At 39.2% G+C, this 20633-nt stretch overlaps 1 protein-coding gene across 1 annotated transcript in view; it reads left to right on the top strand.

Annotated features, from left to right (window-relative positions):
* Positions 1-19737, top strand: part of LOC137296831 (cadherin-like and PC-esterase domain-containing protein 1) — a 65168-nt gene extending 45431 nt beyond the window's left edge. Inside the window, exons 7-23 of the mRNA XM_067828697.1 lie at positions 171-345; positions 806-960; positions 1920-1992; positions 2377-2538; positions 3330-3434; positions 4449-4657; positions 4857-4912; positions 5645-5674; positions 9823-10012; positions 11281-11461; positions 11876-12002; positions 13861-13997; positions 14932-15152; positions 16198-16299; positions 16796-16883; positions 17453-17599; positions 18350-19737. Coding sequence (XP_067684798.1) covers positions 171-345; positions 806-960; positions 1920-1992; positions 2377-2538; positions 3330-3434; positions 4449-4657; positions 4857-4912; positions 5645-5674; positions 9823-10012; positions 11281-11461; positions 11876-12002; positions 13861-13997; positions 14932-15152; positions 16198-16299; positions 16796-16883; positions 17453-17599; positions 18350-18514 — 2323 coding nt within the window. The 3' untranslated portion in view covers positions 18515-19737. The remainder of the gene's footprint in view (positions 1-170; positions 346-805; positions 961-1919; positions 1993-2376; positions 2539-3329; positions 3435-4448; positions 4658-4856; positions 4913-5644; positions 5675-9822; positions 10013-11280; positions 11462-11875; positions 12003-13860; positions 13998-14931; positions 15153-16197; positions 16300-16795; positions 16884-17452; positions 17600-18349) is intronic.
* The last annotated feature ends 896 nt before the right edge of the window (positions 19738-20633 follow it).

Below are 20633 nucleotides of genomic sequence, written 5' to 3'. Positions count from 1 at the left end.
AATGTTTGGTTGTTTAATGTCACACGTCACACTCAGCAATATTTCATGGTGACAGTCTGTAAATAATCAAGTCCTAATAATCATGGTGGCAGTCTTTAAATAATCAAGTCCTAATGTACATGACTGGCCTTGTGTATATGACTGGCCTCATGTTTTATTCCTGTATACAGCCCTGACTGGCAAGCTGGCGTGGCGGTGAAGCTCCCTCCCTACTTGTTCCACGTGGGCACTCAACCACTGGTTGTCCAGTTCCATGTGCTGGTGATGTCCTTTTCCCCTCTCCGACTTTACCTACACTCGGAAGCCCTCACCTGGATGGGCATCAGCTCCTACCTCAACAAGAAGGTAACACTGGTTTCATTGGAGATAAACTCTCTGTGTGATTGAATCATATACATATCCTGTTACTTCTATAAATAGTAGCTCTTTGCTTTCATGTGCCACACAGAAAAAATCCTGTTTTACAGGTGAGAAGAAAAGTCATTTTTGATTTTGTCAGTTTTGATGAACGAATTCTTAACTTGTTTATTTCAAACTTAAAGCAGGGATACTTTATGAAAACAAATCTTCTTATCATCTTATTAGTTCTAAAAAAAAGTGTTTTTCAACAATTACAAAACTGTATTTATGAACATGAACAGTGCTACAACTGTTATGATATGTAGTTTTGTTTTTATCCCTAAAGTAGTTTTCATGCTCTTAACAGAAGCTATTAGATTAGTATTTTAGTTGTGTTTCTACTTATCATAATACTTGCTGTGGTTCACTGACCCCTAAATGGTCACCCTTATAACCCATGATCCAGCCCCACCGTAGCCTCACCCTGGTGGAACTGCAGCAGTTATTGAGAGACATCCGAGGACACCAAGTATCTCTGGACCAGCTGGAAGAAGCTGTAGTAGATGCTCTGCTCCTTCTGGAGTCTGCTGACAAGCACCTGCTAGATAGTACACATGCAAGGTCAGTTTTCTTATGATGGTGCAAAGCCATACAGTATTTCAGTATATTTTACAGATATCACTAAAATTAGATCTTACTGCTAACTCCAGGTTCATAGACATGAGACCTCCTCATTTGAAGTCATGTGAGAATGACAGTTCATGAGCTGTGATTTATGAAATGACTCACAGGAAATTAATATTAGCCAGTCAGGAAGTGGGTGTGTCAGATTCTTTGAACAAGATGACTTCATTTCGGAATATTCTTTGTAACTGTTGACAAAGTTCTCAATTTAAAGTTTGAAAACTGAACGTCCCTTCCATTTCGAATGTTTATTCCACTGATTTCAGAGACAGACTATGACAAAATCAACAGAGTCAGACATCATATAAAAGTGATTCACAATGTCTTTCCTTATCCTTTTCAAGGTAGCATGATTAGAAAAGACTTTCAGACGATTCTTTTTTACAGTATTGTGTGCAATCCACTGGGTTAAGGTCATCCTGACATGACACATTATGGAATGTCCTCTTTGTTTAGTTTCATTGATCAGTATCATCAGTGTTTCATGTGTTTGTATGTATTAGTGATTCTAAAGCTGTCATGGCTCCATTAGCTAGCATCATATTGTTTGTTTGTTGAGAATAAAAAACATATATATATCACAGCATCTGACTCACAAGAGGTAATTTTTTTCTGCATGTTTGTAACATTTCCATAATTTGTCATCATTCCATAACTTTACCACTCTATGTTTGGAAGTTTAGGATATACAATCACTTGATTGTCTGGTCTTGACTTGATTATTTACACAGTTTCTAAGGTTGGTTATTACTGAGTATGGCATTATACAGCAAACACATGCACTCTGACTGAACCATTCCTTTTTCAGCTATATACTTATATGATATACTGTTAGGAGTATGTGTTGAGCCACAGTCCTCAATGATAGGTAATGTTTATTTGTTGTTTGTTTACAGATGTCATTCCTGTTTCCAACTGCTTCAGATGGCGACCGTGTTCAACACTTCTTTCCATCCGTTCATACTCCAGGTATACACTATTATTATTGTCTCCCAAAAGTAAGTGAGTTTGTAAAAACTCTGTGAAACAGAATTTCAATTACATCACTCTGTCAGCAGGATCTGGAAGGCAGTAGCAGTTTGGGGGAGTGAACGAGCAAGTGTGATTTTACACGCTTTTAGCAATATTCCAGCAATAATAATGGCAGGGAGGGAGGGCACCAGAAACTGGCTTCACACATTCAGACCTGGGTTTTAAATTTGACAGGCAGATGATTGAACCACAAGGGTACCATACTGCCTGCATGTTTTGGGTACTCCTTCTGAAATGTGCCATATTAATGACAAGTTTGTTGCAAGTGTAAATAAGATTGTGAGACATGATGCAGAGGTACAACTTGTGATTTGATTTCAGATCAAGCCATACACTCACACAGGCAAAATGGCTTCTCTGAATGAATACCTTGTGAGACAGAGAATACTGGAAGATTTGGCAGCCATGTTGGTTGCTAAGGATACTGTTGTCATGGATGTTGCCAAGGGGCTGGGCGAACTTGGACTAACAAATTTATACAATGTATGTACATAAATGTGTCTTTTTTACGTACTCACATATCACTTACTCTCATGGTATCTTATGGTTCCATCTATCCATGCATTTTGTTCCTATTTTACACTCCACAGTTGCTAAGCAGGCTTAAGGCATCTGATTGTGATGTTGATTAGAGGCCTGACTCTGAGTTCAAATCCTAGACAGGACAAGACCAAACAAAAGTATACTAGACTCTGTGCCTTGACCACTTTCTAAATGACATTGTGTAATCATACACTGAAGGACACAAAATAGTTTATCTTGTTTAAACTGACTTGGCTCCTTGTATTTTCCCATAACAAATATATTGTAAGTTTCATCCTTCTTGTATAAGTAAATTTCATTCTGTTAGACCATTGCTATATTTAATGTAAAGTTATTATCACTTCATGAATACTCTGTATTTGTTATTTTATTAAATATTGCTTCACTGAATTTTTGGCCTAATAGTTTTTACAAACCAAGTAATGAAAAATGGAAGGTCTTGCATGACTTTAAAATCAAAATTTGCTATGTCATCTCACCATGGATTCTGGCTCAAGACCCAAAAATGAACAAGCATCAAACAATAAACTGTTTTCAGTGTAGCTTGTATATTTACGTTGGATGAACATGAACAGAAATATACATATGATATCTGATGTTGGAATAATTAGGACAAGTAAAGAAGCAATGAACATTGGTAATATGAATGACTTGCACATTTGCTCTAATGATTTTCTTAATCTGTATTTAAAACTATAAAGACAGTTTACCTGTTTCTCCATCCTCTACAGGAGGGTGTGTGCAATTCGGACCAGAGCTTCTGCCTCAGTAAAGGAGACCTCATATTTTCCCTCAACAACAGACGTGAGCAGCTTCGTCACGGCAGCTTCATCAAGGTCAGGATCATTGCCTCAGCTTCATAGATCTGAATTTTTACGTGTCTGTTGCATTTTGTGTATTTCCATGCTCACTTCAAGAGGTGTGTTCTGGCATAAACATGATAAAAAACTCTCAGAATGTACTTTGGGTTGAGAATACAAGTTGTGATGCTGTACTGTAGTTTTTATTCATTAACCAGAGCACTTTAAACTGAGAATAAGTACTTCAACAGTGATGTGATAATTCCAGTCCAGATTTAAACATGACAGCCATGATTTGTTCATAAAACTGATGAGGTACAGAAGGTTCTATAATTTTTAGTTTCATCAAATACTAAGAAAATTTAATGGAACATAACTTTATAATTAACAGAGATTTCATTTAAAGTGAATGACTCCATAAGTGAATAAACATAGATGGGAATATACGTCTTCAACCCTGAATGTTTATATTTCTGTGTAAATAAATGAAAGCAAGAAGACAGAAAGAATTAAGCTAAAAATATTTGACTGTTCTTTACCAAAATTCATATTTTTTTAAAAATGGTAAATATTTATTTGTTTGATGTTGCCACATACAGCTTTCCAACTATATGACATTGGCCTGTAAATAATCAAGTCTGTACCATACATACAAGTAATCAATATCACGTGTCATCATCAGAAATTGCAAATAGGTACAATGCCTTGCATCAGATAAATCTAACCCATATCACTACAGAGCAATGTAGGAACTCAGACAATGCTTCAGGTAAAGGCCTTATTGTTATATGTGGTGTTTGACCCATGAAGATCCAGGTTAGAATTGATCGTCAGTAATCCATTTTTGTCACAAGAGGTGACAATGGGATCTGGTCAGACTTGCTGACTACGTTGATACATCATCGTATCCTATTTGCATAGATCAATGTTCATAAGACGGATCACTGGATTGTCTGGTCCAGACTGGGTCATTTACAGACATGTAGCTGGAATATTGCTGGATGCAGCGTAAAACTTAACTCACTCACTCATTGTACTTTTAAATTCCAGCTTTATCCATCCACTGCTGCTGTGAAATACACACATTTATTACAAGCTGTCAATCAAGATGGGGACCAGGCAGACGACATAGAGGGCGCCACTAATCAGCATTCATCCACAGTGGAGTTACATTCCTACCTTCTCAGCCTGGAGAGTTACTTCGCTAGTATGGAGGAAGAAGACTCCGTTGAAGCTTACGACGACATGAATGTCCCCATGTAAGAAACATCATAAGTTGTTCACAGTTATGGTTAAATTATGTAAAAATGTATTGTAATTGTTATTTTGTAAAGAAACATTTAAAAAAATTCTCTTAGTGTTCATACTGCTTGTTCTATGTGGTTTAGGATTTTGTAGCATTTGTTTGAATACCATGTACGTGATAGGTGTTTCATATGTCAACAATGTCTCTTGCAGAGACTTTGATGGTATCAACAGTTCTAAATCCTCTCCTAATGGTCCAAACATCACAGGTAAGAAGAATCACACATCATCACAAGATCCTATCCAAATCCTTACAATCAGAACAGGGAGGTGTATCCCACTATTGTGGTGCATACCATAAACAGAATATTTAACATGTAGTATGTATACTAAGGATTGAGCTTTTTTAAATCTTGAATTGAAATGTGAAAAAACAGAAAGTAAAGAATCCAGATTTAATCCTTTGAACAGAAATAAGATAACTGGAAAAATATGCACATCTTTTTCTGTCACCTTATGAGTGAAATTAATGTTTTGGAAATACTATAATAAACTGCTGAAAAGTGCCCCAAATTTAGCTGTCTTTATTCTATGTATGAAATATTTGAAAAAATTAAAAAAGGGATGAAAAAAAGGAGAATAATTGTTTTTTACCAAATGGTTTAAATGTTTCAAAAATAAATGTCCCAACTCCACAAAATCGGCATTAGGCAAGACAAGTACATGTAGCCACTCACACATGTGCAAACACATCGCTGTGTAAGTGCAGGCCAGTTTCACCTCACGACACTTATTTTCAAAATCCCACATCTGCCTCTACAGATGGTACATGATGGTACAAATAGACTGCCTCATGTAATGAAGAAATTGGGTGTTGCAGAAATTATACCGGTCATGTTCGTATCACTGTTATCTGTTCAAAGTTGATAAAGGCATGATTTAATTCAATTCATTATTGAGTATAATTCATTCTCTGACTGATAAACATGTCTATGTTACAGAGATGCAGGCCCGAATTGCCTGTGATGATGGTAAGTACCAACCATTCATTCTCTTTGCATCACACCCAAAATTTAATTGATTTTTCAAAATGCAGGCTATTCAGTATCAAGGAACTGGATTTGGATCCAATTATGCTTCAAGACTTGTTAGCGCCATACCAATGATGTCTGTGTGATAAACATATAACGCTTGCATCAGTTGGGGCTTTCCTTCCACGTGACATACAGGGATATTGCTGAAATGACAAGGTAGCAATAAACCTCACACACTCACCATCTTACTCACCCATTTACTCACCCATTTACTCACTCAATCACTCAATCATTCAATCACTCAATCACTCACTGATTTGTTCATAACTCTGATGAGATACAGGGGGTTCTCAATATTGTTAGTTTTAGAGTATGTGCATGGTATTCACTCAGACACAGACACACACATGTACAAACAGACACACCCACACCCACAAATACAGACACACAGACAGACACACAGGCACACACAAAGACACAGACTGACAGAGAGAGAGAGAGAGAGAGAGAGACATGCACAGACAGAGACACACAGACACATGTATCAGTCACAGCTGTACACAAGGCGCTGATATTTATTACATGCAAAACAAAATTTAGTCCAGTTCACTGAGATATTAATGGGACTACAAAAACATCTAGCAGTAGAGAATCAGCATGGGTTAGATGAAGCAGTGGAGAATCAGCATGGGTTAGATGAAGCAGTAGAGAAGCAGCATGGGTTAGATGAAGCAGTGGAGAATCAGCATGGGTTAGATGAAGCAGTGGAGAATCAGCATGGGTTAGATGAAGCAGTGGAGAATCAGCATGGGTTAGATGAAGCAGTGGAGAAGCAGCATGGGTTAGATGAAGCAGTAGAGAATCAGCATTGATTAGATGAAGCAGTAGAGAATCAGCATGGGTTAGATGAAGCAGTAGAGAATCAGCATGGGTTAGATGAAGCAGTGGAGAATCAGCATGGGTTAGATGAAGCAGTGGAGAATCAGCATGGGTTAGATGAAGCAGTGGAGAATCAGCATGGGTTAGATGAAGCAGTGGAGAATCAGCATGGGTTAGATGAAGCAGTAGAGAATCAGCATGGGTTAGATGAAGCAGTGGAGAATCAGCATGGATTAGATGAAGCAGTAGAGAATCAGCATGGGTTAGATGAAGCAGTAGAGAATCAGCATGGGTTAGATGAAGCAGTGGAGAATCAGCATGGGTTAGATGAAGCAGTGGAGAATCAGCATGGGTTAGATGAAGCAGTGGAGAATCAGCATGGGTTAGATGAAGCAGTGGAGAATCAGCATGGGTTAGATGAAGCAGTGGAGAATCAGCATGGGTTAGATGAAGCAGTAGAGAATCAGCATGGGTTAGATGAAGCAGTAGAGAATCAGAATGGTTAGATGAAGCAGTGGAGAATCAGCATGGGTTAGATGAAGCAGTGGAGAATCAGCATGGGTTAGATGAAGCAGTAGAGAATCAGAATGGTTAGATGAAGCAGTAGAGAATCAGCATGGGTTAGATGAAGCAGTGGAGAATCAGCATGGGTTAGATGAAGCAGTGGAGAATCAGCATGGATTAGATGAAGCAGTAGAGAATCAGAATGGTTAGATGAAGCAGTAGAGAATCAGCATGGGTTAGATGAAGCAGTGGAGAATCAGCATGGGTTAGATGAAGCAGTGGAGAATCAGCATGGGTTAGATGAAGCAGTGGAGAATCAGCATGGGTTAGATGAAGCAGTAGAGAATCAGCATGGGTTAGATGAAGCAGTGGAGAATCAGCATGGATTAGATGAAGCAGTGGAGAATCAGCATGGGTTAGATGAAGCAGTGGAGAATCAGCATGGGTTAGATGAAGCAGTAGAGAATCAGCATGGGTTAGATGAAGCAGTGGAGAATCAGCATGGGTTAGATGAAGCAGTGGAGAATCAGCATGGGTTAGATGAAGCAGTGGAGAATCAGCATGGGTTAGATGAAGCAGTAGAGAATCAGCATGGGTTAGATGAAGCAGTAGAGAATCAGCATGGGTTAGATGAAGCAGTTGAGAATCAGCATGGGTTAGATGAAGCAGTGGAGAATCAGCATGGGTTAGATGAAGCAGTGGAGAATCAGCATGGGTTAGATGAAGCAGTGGAGAATCAGCATGGGTTAGATGAAGCAGTGGAGAATCAGCATGGGTTAGATGAAGCAGTGGAGAATCAGCATGGGTTAGATGAAGCAGTGGAGAATCAGCATGGGTTAGATGAAGCAGTAGAGAATCAGCATGGGTTAGATGAAGCAGTGGAGAATCAGCATGGGTTAGATGAAGCAGTAGAGAATCAGCATGGGTTAGATGAAGCAGTGGAGAATCAGCATGGGTTAGATGAAGCAGTAGAGAATCAGCATGGGTTAGATGAAGCAGTGGAGAATCAGCATGGGTTAGATGAAGCAGTGGAGAATCAGCATGGGTTAGATGAAGCAGTGGAGAATCAGCATGGGTTAGATGAAGCAGTAGAGAATCAGCATGGGTTAGATGAAGCAGTGGAGAATCAGCATGGGTTAGATGAAGCAGTAGAGAATCAGCATGGGTTAGATGAAGCAGTGGAGAATCAGCATGGGTTAGATGAAGCAGTGGAGAATCAGCATGGGTTAGATGAAGCAGTGGAGAATCAGCATGGGTTAGATGAAGCAGTGGAGAATCAGCATGGGTTAGATGAAGCAGTAGAGAATCAGCATGGGTTAGATGAAGCAGTGGAGAATCAGCATGGTTTAGATGAAGCAGTAGAGAATCAGCATGGGTTAGATGAAGCAGTGGAGAATCAGCATGGGTTAGATGAAGCAGTAGAGAATCAGCATGGGTTAGATGAAGCAGTAGAGAATCAGCATGGGTTAGATGAAGCAGTGGAGAATCAGCATGGGTTAGATGAAGCAGTAGAGAATCAGCATGGGTTAGATGAAGCAGTGGAGAATCAGCATGGGTTAGATGAAGCAGTGGAGAATCAGCATGGGTTAGATGAAGCAGTAGAGAATCAGCATGGGTTAGATGAAGCAGTGGAGAATCAGCATGGGTTAGATGAAGCAGTGGAGAATCAGCATGGGTTAGATGAAGCAGTAGAGAATCAGCATGGGTTAGATGAAGCAGTGGAGAATCAGCATGGGTTAGATGAAGCAGTGGAGAATCAGCATGGGTTAGATGAAGCAGTGGAGAATCAGCATGGGTTAGATGAAGCAGTGGAGAATCAGCATGGGTTAGATGAAGCAGTAGAGAATCAGCATGGGTTAGATGAAGCAGTGGAGAATCAGCATGGGTTAGATGAAGCAGTAGAGAATCAGCATGGGTTAGATGAAGCAGTGGAGAATCAGCATGGGTTAGATGAAGCAGTGGAGAATCAGCATGGGTTAGATGAAGCAGTGGAGAATCAGCATGGGTTAGATGAAGCAGTGGAGAATCAGCATGGGTTAGATGAAGCAGTGGAGAATCAGCATGGGTTAGATGAAGCAGTGGAGAATCAGCATGGGTTAGATGAAGCAGTAGAGAATCAGCATGGGTTAGATGAAGCAGTGGAGAATCAGCATGGGTTAGATGAAGCAGTGGAGAATCAGCATGGGTTAGATGAAGCAGTGGAGAATCAGCATGGGTTAGATGAAGCAGTGGAGAATCAGCATGGGTTAGATGAAGCAGTAGAGAATCAGCATGGGTTAGATGAAGCAGTGGAGAATCAGCATGGGTTAGATGAAGCAGTGGAGAATCAGCATGGGTTAGATGAAGCAGTGGAGAATCAGCATGGGTTAGATGAAGCAGTGGAGAATCAGCATGGGTTAGATGAAGCAGTAGAGAATCAGCATGGGTTAGATGAAGCAGTAGAGAATCAGCATGGGTTAGATGAAGCAGTGGAGAATCAGCATGGGTTAGATGAAGCAGTGGAGAATCAGCATGGGTTAGATGAAGCAGTGGAGAATCAGCATGGGTTAGATGAAGCAGTGGAGAATCAGCATGGGTTAGATGAAGCAGTGGAGAATCAGCATGGATTAGATGAAGCAGTAGAGAATCAGCATGAGTTATAGTGAGTCAGCATGGGTTAGATGATCCTAACAAAAAACCTCTTATTATCATTGCTGTCAGTAATATTGTAATTGCTATTCTTATGAGAATGGACACCACTTATTCACTTCTCTATTTTGTAGATCCTGCCAGTATGCCGTACTTAATCAACATCATAACAAAGCCTTCGATAGACCTTACACCAGAGTTCTCTCCCTTGACTTCGGAGTACAGGGCAGTGGTAGAGTACGACTTGCTTCTCATCACTGTATGGGCATTTGCCAAGAGCTGCTCATCTCAGGCCCGTCTGGAGGATAAGCACGGAAACAACAGGTGAGTGAGTGTGATGGCTGTGGCTGCACGTGAAGTAGGAATTGCTTGATTTCTTGGTGATTTCTTCCACATTTTAAAGGTCAGTAAGTTGTAACATTTGTTTTCTTATGAAGACGTTTCCTCCCAAAAGAAGATTTATATTCCAGAACATATCAGAAAATCTCACTTGGTTTACTCCAAGATGTAAAGTAACAAGGGCGGTTTGGATGAGTTAAATGCATTCAGTTAATTGAGATAGGTATGAAAAAGTCAAGATGTTCCAATTTTAGGTCTTTTTCATAAAAGGCTAGAATATTCATTCAGAGTTTTGAGGGAACAGCTCATGAAAGTAAAGTTCCTGTCAAAATATATTTTTTTTAGAACAAAAAATAGTACCTTTTTATTTTTGATTTACTTTTGCAAAGTATAGTTTGAGCACACTATTTAAGATCAAGAATACATTTGTCTTTCATGAGACAATAACTATGCCTGCACCATCCAGTTTGTAAAAATTATTGCATATAAGCATACTTAATATTTGTATCTTGATTAACAGCCTTTATAATAAGTGAGCTAGTCTATCACACAGACCCAGTAGCAAATATATCCAAGAAAGCCCATGCAAGTCTAGAAAATGTGGCAAGTCTAAAATGGAATTGTTTGATCGGCATTCTAGAAGTTGGTGACTCAGAAATGCTTGTTATTACAACTTAGTCAATATGTTTATTGGCTTAATCACCATTCTCATTTGTTGTGCCTTGTCTCCCACTGGCCTCTCCCTATACTGTGTCAGTTGTAATTCAGTTATAAGTTGTTAATGTTAATCCACTGTTTTTCACTTTGTATTCACTCTTAGCTTGATAACAATGTAGGAACCTGCACTGAAACATTGCTCTATGCAATAAATAAGAAGTTGTCATCCATAAGGTTATATGTTTCATTTTTGTAAGTCTAAAATGAAGAAAGTGTCAATTATATTTTGTTTTTTTTCACTTATGAACTTACTTTTTAGCTGTAAAATATGTTCATTTCAGAGACTAGTTGTTAATGAGTGAGTGAGTGAGTGAGTTTTATGCTGTTTTGGTTATTCCAGTATTCCAGTTTTGTCATGTCAGAATGGGAGAAGATCCCAAATTAAGTCTCAGATGTTTACCACAATGATAAAACCTTCATTCATGGGTATGGTGAAATCAAATCTAGAAACCGCAGGAAACTATTATTCATTCCCACAATTGTAGGTTTTGATCGGTGAACATTTACCGGATCTGTTTGTGATTTCTTCCAACCAGGGAGGCGAACGTCATACTGGGTATAGGGGAGAACCGGATCAGTATTTATGTGGTGGACATGAGTCATGCTGACGCCTGGGTGCTCAACACATACACCCTCATCATAGAGAGGCAGGGACCAGACTACCAGCAGGCTTCATTCCTACCTGGCCTGCCACACCAAGTCTGCAGTCTCACACAGGTAGGTGTTCACTCTCTACCAAGTCTGTAGTCTCACACAGGTAGGTGTTCAACCTCCACCAAGTCTGTAGTCTCACACAGGTAGGTGTTCAACTTTCACCAAGTCTGTAGTCTCACTCAGGTGGGTAGTTTTGCAACCACAATCAAGTATGCATTCTAATATACTATACAGACAGTTTTTCCATCAAAACCAATTCTTTTATTCCAACACGAATTCAGCAGAAATGTAAACACACACATTCCCAGGTAATTTATGAGGAGAATAAAGATAATATTTACTAAACATGATTGAATAACTAACAGATCAGTAATTGGATTTCATTTTCTATTGTAAACCACCCATGAATGAGGATACTGTCACACCAGCTACTACCATCCAGGGTTTGTACACTGACTATTTTCTCATCTGTTTCAGGATTGCTCTCTGCGATTCCTTAAGACATCATCCTGTGGTCTGAAGCCAATGTACCAGGAAAGGAACTGGGCCCGGTTCGTGGAGAAGATGATGTCACTGCCGCAGTGCCAAGAAGGAGACGTGAAAGGTACACACACCTATAGAATAGTGATATTGTTGTGCATCTTTGTTATCTGAGGACCATGGTAAATATAACATCATGTTTCTTACCTGTGATTCTCTTTCCTTCTTTCGCACCTTTGGTTTTCAGACTGGGTTTTCAGACTGGGTGGTCAGGCCTAATTTGATTGATTAATTAATTATCATATCTTAAATATTTTACATAGGTCAATGCTTATGTTAAGTGTGGCATTAAACAACAATCAGTCAGACAGGCAAACTCAACAGCTGTAGAAGGTATAAATAGATTTGTTTGAATAGATTCCAGAAGATTTTATGTTGTTGACTCTAGTTGAAAAATCTTACCAGATGTTTCTCTGCATTTGATAACAGATTAATATCAATCTCCACTAGGTTATTTCGAATAGGTTCTTTCCTGAATGTGTTGTTATATACTACCGACAAGAAATAAGGGAACTAATGAAATAATAGCAAATTTGAAACTGCTTTAAATATTCACTAAATCAATTCTAGGCATCAAGTTCAATATCTGGTGTGTCCACCATGTTGGGCAACACATTCACTTCACCTTGATGGCATGCTGGTATTCAATTTCCGGATGGTTGCCCGTTGTATTGCCCACCATTCCTCTTGGAGAGCTGCACCAAGCTGGGCCAGGTTGGCGGGTCCTGGGCCCCTGGCATACACCCTTCGACCAAGAACGTCCCAGAGATGTTCAATTGGGGACAGGTCTGGGGACTTAGAGGGCCAGTCCAATGTCTGGATACCTTCTTGTCGGAGATAAGCGGAGACAATTCGGGTCCGATGTGGTCTGGCATTATCATCTTGGAATACAAAATTTCGGCCAATAACTCTAGCCAATGGAGCCACAACAGGACGCAATATTTGGTCAACATATCGCTGACCAGTCATGGCTCCGTTAATGATGACCAAATCTGATCGTCTGTCATGTGTAATCCCACCCCACATCATGACAATACCACCTACATATCGATCATGGTCAAGAATTGCTGCTCTGGCATATTGCTCCCCGCTCCGACGCCAACAATGTTTTCTGCCATCTGTGAATCGTAGGCAAAACCTTGACTCATCAGAGAACATGGTGTAACGCCAGTGACGCATAGCCTGTCCCTAATGCTGCCTAGCCCATGCCAATCTTTGGCGCTTATGGTGAGCTGAAAGGGTGACACCCTTAAAAGGCCGTCTTGCTTTCAGACAAGCTTGATAGAGTCGGTTTTTAACGGTTGAGGTTGAAATGCGTCTTCCAGTGAGTGTGCGGAATTCTCTATTGATGGCAGGGGCCAATTTAAACCTATCGTGTAGAGCAATTAACGTAATGAGACGATCCTGTCGTGGTGTCGTTGATTTTGGTCTACCACGACCAGGTCTTGTTGTAACCCCACCCGTTTGACGGTACTTATCCCACAGGCATGAAATTACACTTTTTGATTTACCCATCTGCCGGGCAACTTCACATAATGATGTCCCCCCCTCTATCATCCCCACAATTCTCCATTTTGTTGCTTCACCAAGATACTGCCTCGGAGGCATTTCTGTCAGTAAGTGTCAATCTCTATTGCATTAGTGATTGCGACTTCTCCAGTACATTTACAGGAGTTAACTTCTGTATGCACGTGTAGCACGTGCTGGGCATGCATTATGCGAAATTCCATTGTCATTGGATGTTGCGTTTGGGAGATACGCCACGATAACGGACCCTGTCACAGTCAAAGTCATCTACATTCAATTTCTTGGTTCCCTTATTTTCTGTCAGTAGTATACAATATACACTCTAAGAAATCCAGTTTGGGCTTTTAATGTCTTGTGAATATGTTTTCCCTAATTGGTGATTTCCAATTTTGCAGGTCAGTGGTATGTACCCTGCACGGACTGCAATGATAGTCCCAGTTGCTATTGGAAACAGGCACTATGGCAACCAGATACTTGTTCTTATAAATGGTTACCAAGAGGGAAAGTACAGCAGTGTTTTTCTGGTAAAAAGGTATGTATACTTTTGGAAAGCAGGTAACTTGTTAATAAATTATGAAATGTTGTAAAATAATGTTATTAATAATTTGGACAAACCGTTTATACAATTCTTTTGTTCATATATAATTTGTGACCACTGTTAAAAGTATATCATAGTTAAGACAAGCATGTAGGTATTGACTACTCAGGAGAGGGCCTGATACACTTTAATTCATTGGTCTAAGGTGTTGTACAAGCAATGCAGAGTTATTTCCCTTGGTTTCTAGGATCTGTCATTTAGGGGTTCAAATCCCAGATTTTCAGAGATGTTGCTGCTCAGCACTTTTAAAATAGTACACAAAATCCTGACTTCTGACTGTGTTACATTTTCCGGGTATATCTGAAATAACTGTCAGAAACTGTGATAAGACCAATTCATCCACTGGGTATATTGTCTGTACTTCAGTTTGTTGTGTATATGAAAGGTTTCTTCATCAATGTAGTTTGTCCGTTTTGTATTGACTGGTGATGAGGGAATGTAAAGTATTTAAAAACAGGTATGTAGTGATGAATCTCTACAAATTTGAGTACTTTTGTTGGCTTGATCCCATAGAGGATTCAAACCTACACTCTCAAATTGAGACATCATATTGCCAGCATACAAGTCTGTGATCTAACCCACTCAATAAGCTTATTTAAATCATAAATATAACATGCCATAGCTGATGACTCTCTGAAAGGCATTGATGAGTGATGGGGTAGCCTTGTGGTTAAAGAGTTTGCTCATCATGCTGAAAGGGGGTTTTATTCCCCACATGGTTAAAACTGTGTGAGACTCATTTCTCATGTCCCCTGCTGTGATATTGATGGAATAATGCTGAATTCAGCATAAGACCAACCTTGCCCGCTCACTCTCTGAAAGGCATAGTGTATTGATGGATAACAAGTTCCTATGTGATGTTATCCAGGTTTTATTCATCGGTGACTCCACCAACCGTGGCATCATGCACTACATCTCGGAGAGAGTGAACAACACGTTGTTGGAGTGGGACAAGACGCATCACTTGAAGGTCTACAACAACCTCAACAACAACACAACAACCTTCAGCTTCGCCTACTACCCACAGTTCTGGCTGCCAACTGAACACAGACCAGTTTTTGACAAAGCTCTTTTGCGACTTATTAAGAAGTAGGTGCAGTTCAGTATACTCCTGACCCATGAAGATCAAGGTTAGAATTGATCTTCAGTAACCCATGTTTGTTGTAAGAAGTGAGTTACAGGATTGGGAAAACAAACTCTTTGACTTCGTTCTCACATGCCATTGTATCTCAGTTGCATAGTTCAATGCTCATGCTTTTGATCACTGAATTGTCTGATTCATGTACAGACTGCAGTAATATAGCTGGAATATTGCTGAGTGCAGCATAAAACTGAACTCACTCAGTGTACACTGATTGCGATGTAGTCATCCAGTGGTTAAGGCATTTGCTTTTTACATATGAAGTCCAGGTTCGATTCCCTTCATGGAAGTTTGATTGTTCACTCATTCTGCCTTGGTCAACTAGAATATTAAGTTTCACAAAATAAGATTGTTGTGGCAAATCTAAGGTACGTCTGATCTCCTATGACGACCACTTCATTAAGTGGATTTAATGAATAGATTTGGTGCTTTCGCTCTTTGATGGTGCGGATTGGGGCTCATGCTTTTAGTCACTAGTTGTCCTGTTTAGATTATCTTGTGCTCATGACTTGCTGTATTAATACTGCCTGCAGCATAAAACATTGTTTTACTCGCATCACAAAGGATATGGGTAGTGGGGTAGAGTAGTGGACTTTACGTGTCACACTGAAGATCCGTGTTCGCTACCCACATGCATACAATGTGTGAATCCAGTTTCAGGTGTCCCCACCATGATAATACCGGAGGGCATGGAGATTAACCACCAAATGTTGTTTTTCTCATTATTAGGGCCAGTGGGGTACCCTAATGTTTCGTTTTATTTTACATGTTACACCAAAGACAAGAATAAATGTGAAGTCATTTGTTGTGCTATCACCTAAAAACAGACACAATATTCACTTCTAATGAAAGCTTTATTTGTCCTATAACCATAATTATCCGTTGCAATCTATATTCATTCTTTCATTCTATCTATCTTGTGCCCTTCACTGGCATATTTTCTGTTTTTAGTTGCCCAGTATGATATTTGTTGAAATGATTCTTTTGTTGCAGAAACAGTCCCCTAGAGAACAGCACAAAGACAGTGCTGGTAATTGGAGGTGTTCACTGGTTGGCCAAACACCATATAGATGTGGTCATCAAGGCACTTCAGAGGTAACTCAGTTCCCTCCCTTTGAAAATCTAGATTTCAAAACAGGATGCAGTGTTAAAATATATTCGTGAATTTCTGTGACAAATGGTTGCATTGGAAACATTTGTGTATGGTAAACAGAACAGCAAAGGTAATGCAAGTTTTGAATAAATGAAATCTCATAATAGTAAGCGTTCATGTTTATGTCTTCTGTTTAAGAACTTGACCCAAAAAAAACAGAGTGGCATTTCTTTTGCAGTTAAGTATATTGTAGTGTTTTTCTAGGAGGGTAATTTTACACTTGATCATATTTGAACATCATTTTTCCATGGCTTTGTCCACTGACATTCCTTCCAAAACCCAGCGGTCAGACCAACATACAAAACCAAGAAGATTGAGATATTGTCCTTTTCTTTCATCCAAGTGTAATGGATTAAAGATTGGTACCCAAAATGATCCTGCAATCATTGCCATGGTATTACTACAGTTTTTGTGGTAACACAGCACTTCCTGTTCCAGGGAGGGCCTGACTGGGATCCAGCTTGTGGTCAAAGGTCTGGGAGCTGGCTTCCATCAGCCGGTCAGTGGTATCCACTGTCTGTCACAGGTATACTGTCCACTGTTATTGAACATTATGTTGTCAACTTTTATATTACTAATCACGTACAACTTGTACAATTTTCATCACAAAGGATAGGTTTCAAATGTATGTTATATGGTGGCATGCGACGGTTGTACAGTTGTACAACGGCCACAGGGGGAAGATAGAAAATTAATGCCTGAGAGATTCAAGTTTTTTTCCCCTATGCTGTGCTGAGGCATATGTTTACAAGCAGTGTCTCCTTAGACTGGTAACATGTTTTTTGTCAGTGTTTGCCCAGCAGTGCTTCAGATGGTACTGTGCCGCCAAAGCCTTGCAGGCAGCTTTTATACTACAGAAAACATTTATACTAGCTGAGACTTATACTGATCCATTGCCTGTCACAATAATAGTAAATTGTGTAAATGTATTCATTATAAAGAAGATTATGAATTTATTTGCCCATTTTATAGTGTTTACTGATACTTATTCCTATCTTTATAAAGCATTATATGCTTATGATATTATTTTGAAATAAATATATCATCCGAACATCTGAAAGGGGCATTGTTTAGGTTTCAATAATTCTTTATCAGAAAGAACAGCTGCGGTTCCTGTCTCACAACCAGGCCACACTGAAATATGCCAGACAGAGTGGCTTCAGTATCGTTGACACGTTCAACATGACCATGGCCAGATACAAAGACTTCCTGCAAGGAAAATGTGCTTGCCATTTCCACAGAGTAAGTAAACAAGAGCCTGAAAAGAGGAAATAATAATAATCATGGTAGTAATGGTCATTTATGAAGCACCTGTATTTGCTTGTGCAAGGCAACCCAAGCTGCCTGTGAAATGCTAGATGGTTTACAGCCATATATATATGACTCATCCTACCGGGTACCCATTCACTTTTTCGCCTTGGGTGAGACCACATGTGTCATGTATGCTTCATAGTGGGATAGGACAGAAGTCCTTAAAACTCTCAGGAGTCAAGCTGCCAAACATGTCACCCATCAAAGGACACTTGGTGACCAGCATTGATCAACTTTACTAATTTGTTACTTGGGTTCTATGCACAAGACCACACAACTTACAAATTGTACCATGTCGACAATAAAACCTAGAGCTAGAGCATGATGAGCTAATGAGTCTGGTACGTCCTGTATTTAGCACTGCACATCTATCAACGGACGTCAGTTACATAACTGGCGATTGTCACACATACCATCGATGTATAGATAGTTTTTCATTCCTACCATTACTGTCCTCAATTAATTAATTGCTATCAGAGACTCAACAATTACAACCCTTCAATAGTTTGATGCATTATTACAGCACTAGCAAGGAGACATCAATGACAAGAATTAAAAAGCTTTAAAAAAGTTGCATTTGTCATTCACTTATTAGCTGGTTTACTGTTCATCTTCTCCTCTCAATGATAATGCATTACTGAGTGATAATGCATTACTGATCCAAGTGTGTCTCCTTTTCAGGTGTCCATGACAAAAACCAGTTATAACCCGTCCAGTGCCATTGGATCTAAACATAGCCTTTCATCCTCCAACACAGAGTCCTCACAGACTGTGTATCATGTTGAAGGGGAGATAAATGCTGTATACTCTGAGATAATGATCAGCCAGATCTGTGGACATTCATAGCAGGAGACAGTTCAACATCAAGATCATCAGCATTATGTTTCATCACAAGACAGACAGACACTTTCAACAACACACTCTTCAAACAAGAATCTTTTAAGGTTCCTAGCATAAATAAGCATTTTGCTTAGAGATCATGTCACAAGCCAAGGAGAAATGGCAGATCCAGATGAGGGTGATGTTTCAACTAAGCCCTCAGCCATGTCACCATGTCCAAACCATGATCATTTTCAAATCCTGATCTGCACCTGAAGAGAAATATTAATACAGATGATTTGTCCAACTTTGACTTTTGGACATACATGGAAAGTGGACAGATGAGTGAACCTGTCCTCAACTGTCTGTTGAACACAAAAATGTTTGAAATGATTTCCTTAAACAGTCTAGACTTGAATAGTAAACTCCTAGAAAAGATTTGTCAGGTGGGATTTTGAAACTACAAATACTGGCAGAGCAGTGTCTGCTTCCTACAATACAATGATGGGAGCATGGAGGACTCAGACGCCTGAGGGGTGCAGTTTGCTGTGACCGAACTCCTGGATTCAAATCCAGACTGATAATGCTTCTGGGTTTGTTAGGACCATAGTGGTGCTCTTGCCTTTTGTTGTTGTCAGTTTGACACAGTGCTACACATGTGTTACAAAATACTATTCAAGGTGGAGTCAAACCAGCCTTGTTCAGTCACTGATGTGGACAACACAAGCACTCACCATCTCTCAGTATACACTTTAAATAATATGTCATGAAAACCTGCTAAGAGTGAATGATAACATTTCCAAACAATGAAGCACTCCACGAAAGACAAGGTTGGGATTTTGATAATTGCTGTTAGTATCCACTATTGTGTTTTCAATACCAAGTATTATTGAAATAACAACTTTCATGAATTCACTGCTTAAATTTATTTTGCATTTTCATCATGTTTTCCTTAGTTATGTGATCTTATGAATGAACAAGTAAACTGCAGATATAGAAATTTGTCATAGTACAACGTGTGTGAAAGATACTAGTTACAAGACAACTTGTTGTGTTCATTATTTCACTGCCACTTTAGTTCACTTGTCTCATTATGAAAATGCATTTTGTAGCCAAAGTGATTTAATTTAGTGTTAAGTTGTTAGCACTGTGAGGAGAATTTAATGAAAGAGGAAAGAAAAACAGTCTTTCACAATCAGATCCTAGAAAGTTGAGGAATGATTAGGTTTCAGGCCAAACTCAGACTTCCTGTTTTGAATCACTCGACAACATTTACTTTGAGTGTTTGAATGACACTTAGAAATGATACACATATAGACTGCATATCAACACTCACCAATCCCTACCTTTATGTGTAACGTTTCTAAATGCCATTCAAAGACTGTAAGTAAATGTTGTTAAGTCATTCCTAGTTTAACAAAACAGGAAGTATGACTTATAATTTGATTAGTGAATCCTAATCAAGTAATCATTCATATTTAACAAAGGCATGTTAGGTGACCATATATCTCACCTTTCCATAGCATGAATTCTATAAAAATAGCTGATATAGGTTTGCTCAGAGGTATCAACTAACGTCAACATACCTAGTTGTACCTTTCTCTGCACTCCTCCCTCGTAATAAACAGGGAACTGTGTCAATATTTCAATGATAGTTTGTTAAACAACTTTTTTGTTATGAGGAAAAAAATTCTCCAAAACCTTACAGAGTTGGTATGATGTTTTGATCATGATCAGAGTTTCATTGAGTATGTTGTGTTTATTAGACTGCAATTCATCAATCCTCTTTTGAGCCAAACAGACCATATAAAACCATAAAGTTGTATTCTTGTTGACTGATATGGCGGCTGAACTGCATTCTGTAACATCCTGTTTCACTGACAGTGGTTTAGTTGATTCTGACATGTGAAACTGTCTGGTTCCAACTGAAGAAAAGTGACTTCATATTTGCCATTTCAGGCATATTTTGAGGAGTCATCTGGTGCGATGAGAGAATTCACAAGCATGATGGTCTATACATGTATTTCTATTTATCTTCGAATAATTTACATGCAAATGCTATGAACATGACAATTTTCAATATTTATATGTAAATAATATATGTGATGTAAAGATATTTATTTCTTGTAACAAATAATATTTGTGT

Source organism: Haliotis asinina, chromosome 9 (assembly GCF_037392515.1).
Source record: "Haliotis asinina isolate JCU_RB_2024 chromosome 9, JCU_Hal_asi_v2, whole genome shotgun sequence".
Classification (NCBI taxonomy): domain Eukaryota; kingdom Metazoa; phylum Mollusca; class Gastropoda; order Lepetellida; family Haliotidae; genus Haliotis; species Haliotis asinina.
This window is presented reverse-complemented; position numbering and strand designations above follow the sequence as displayed.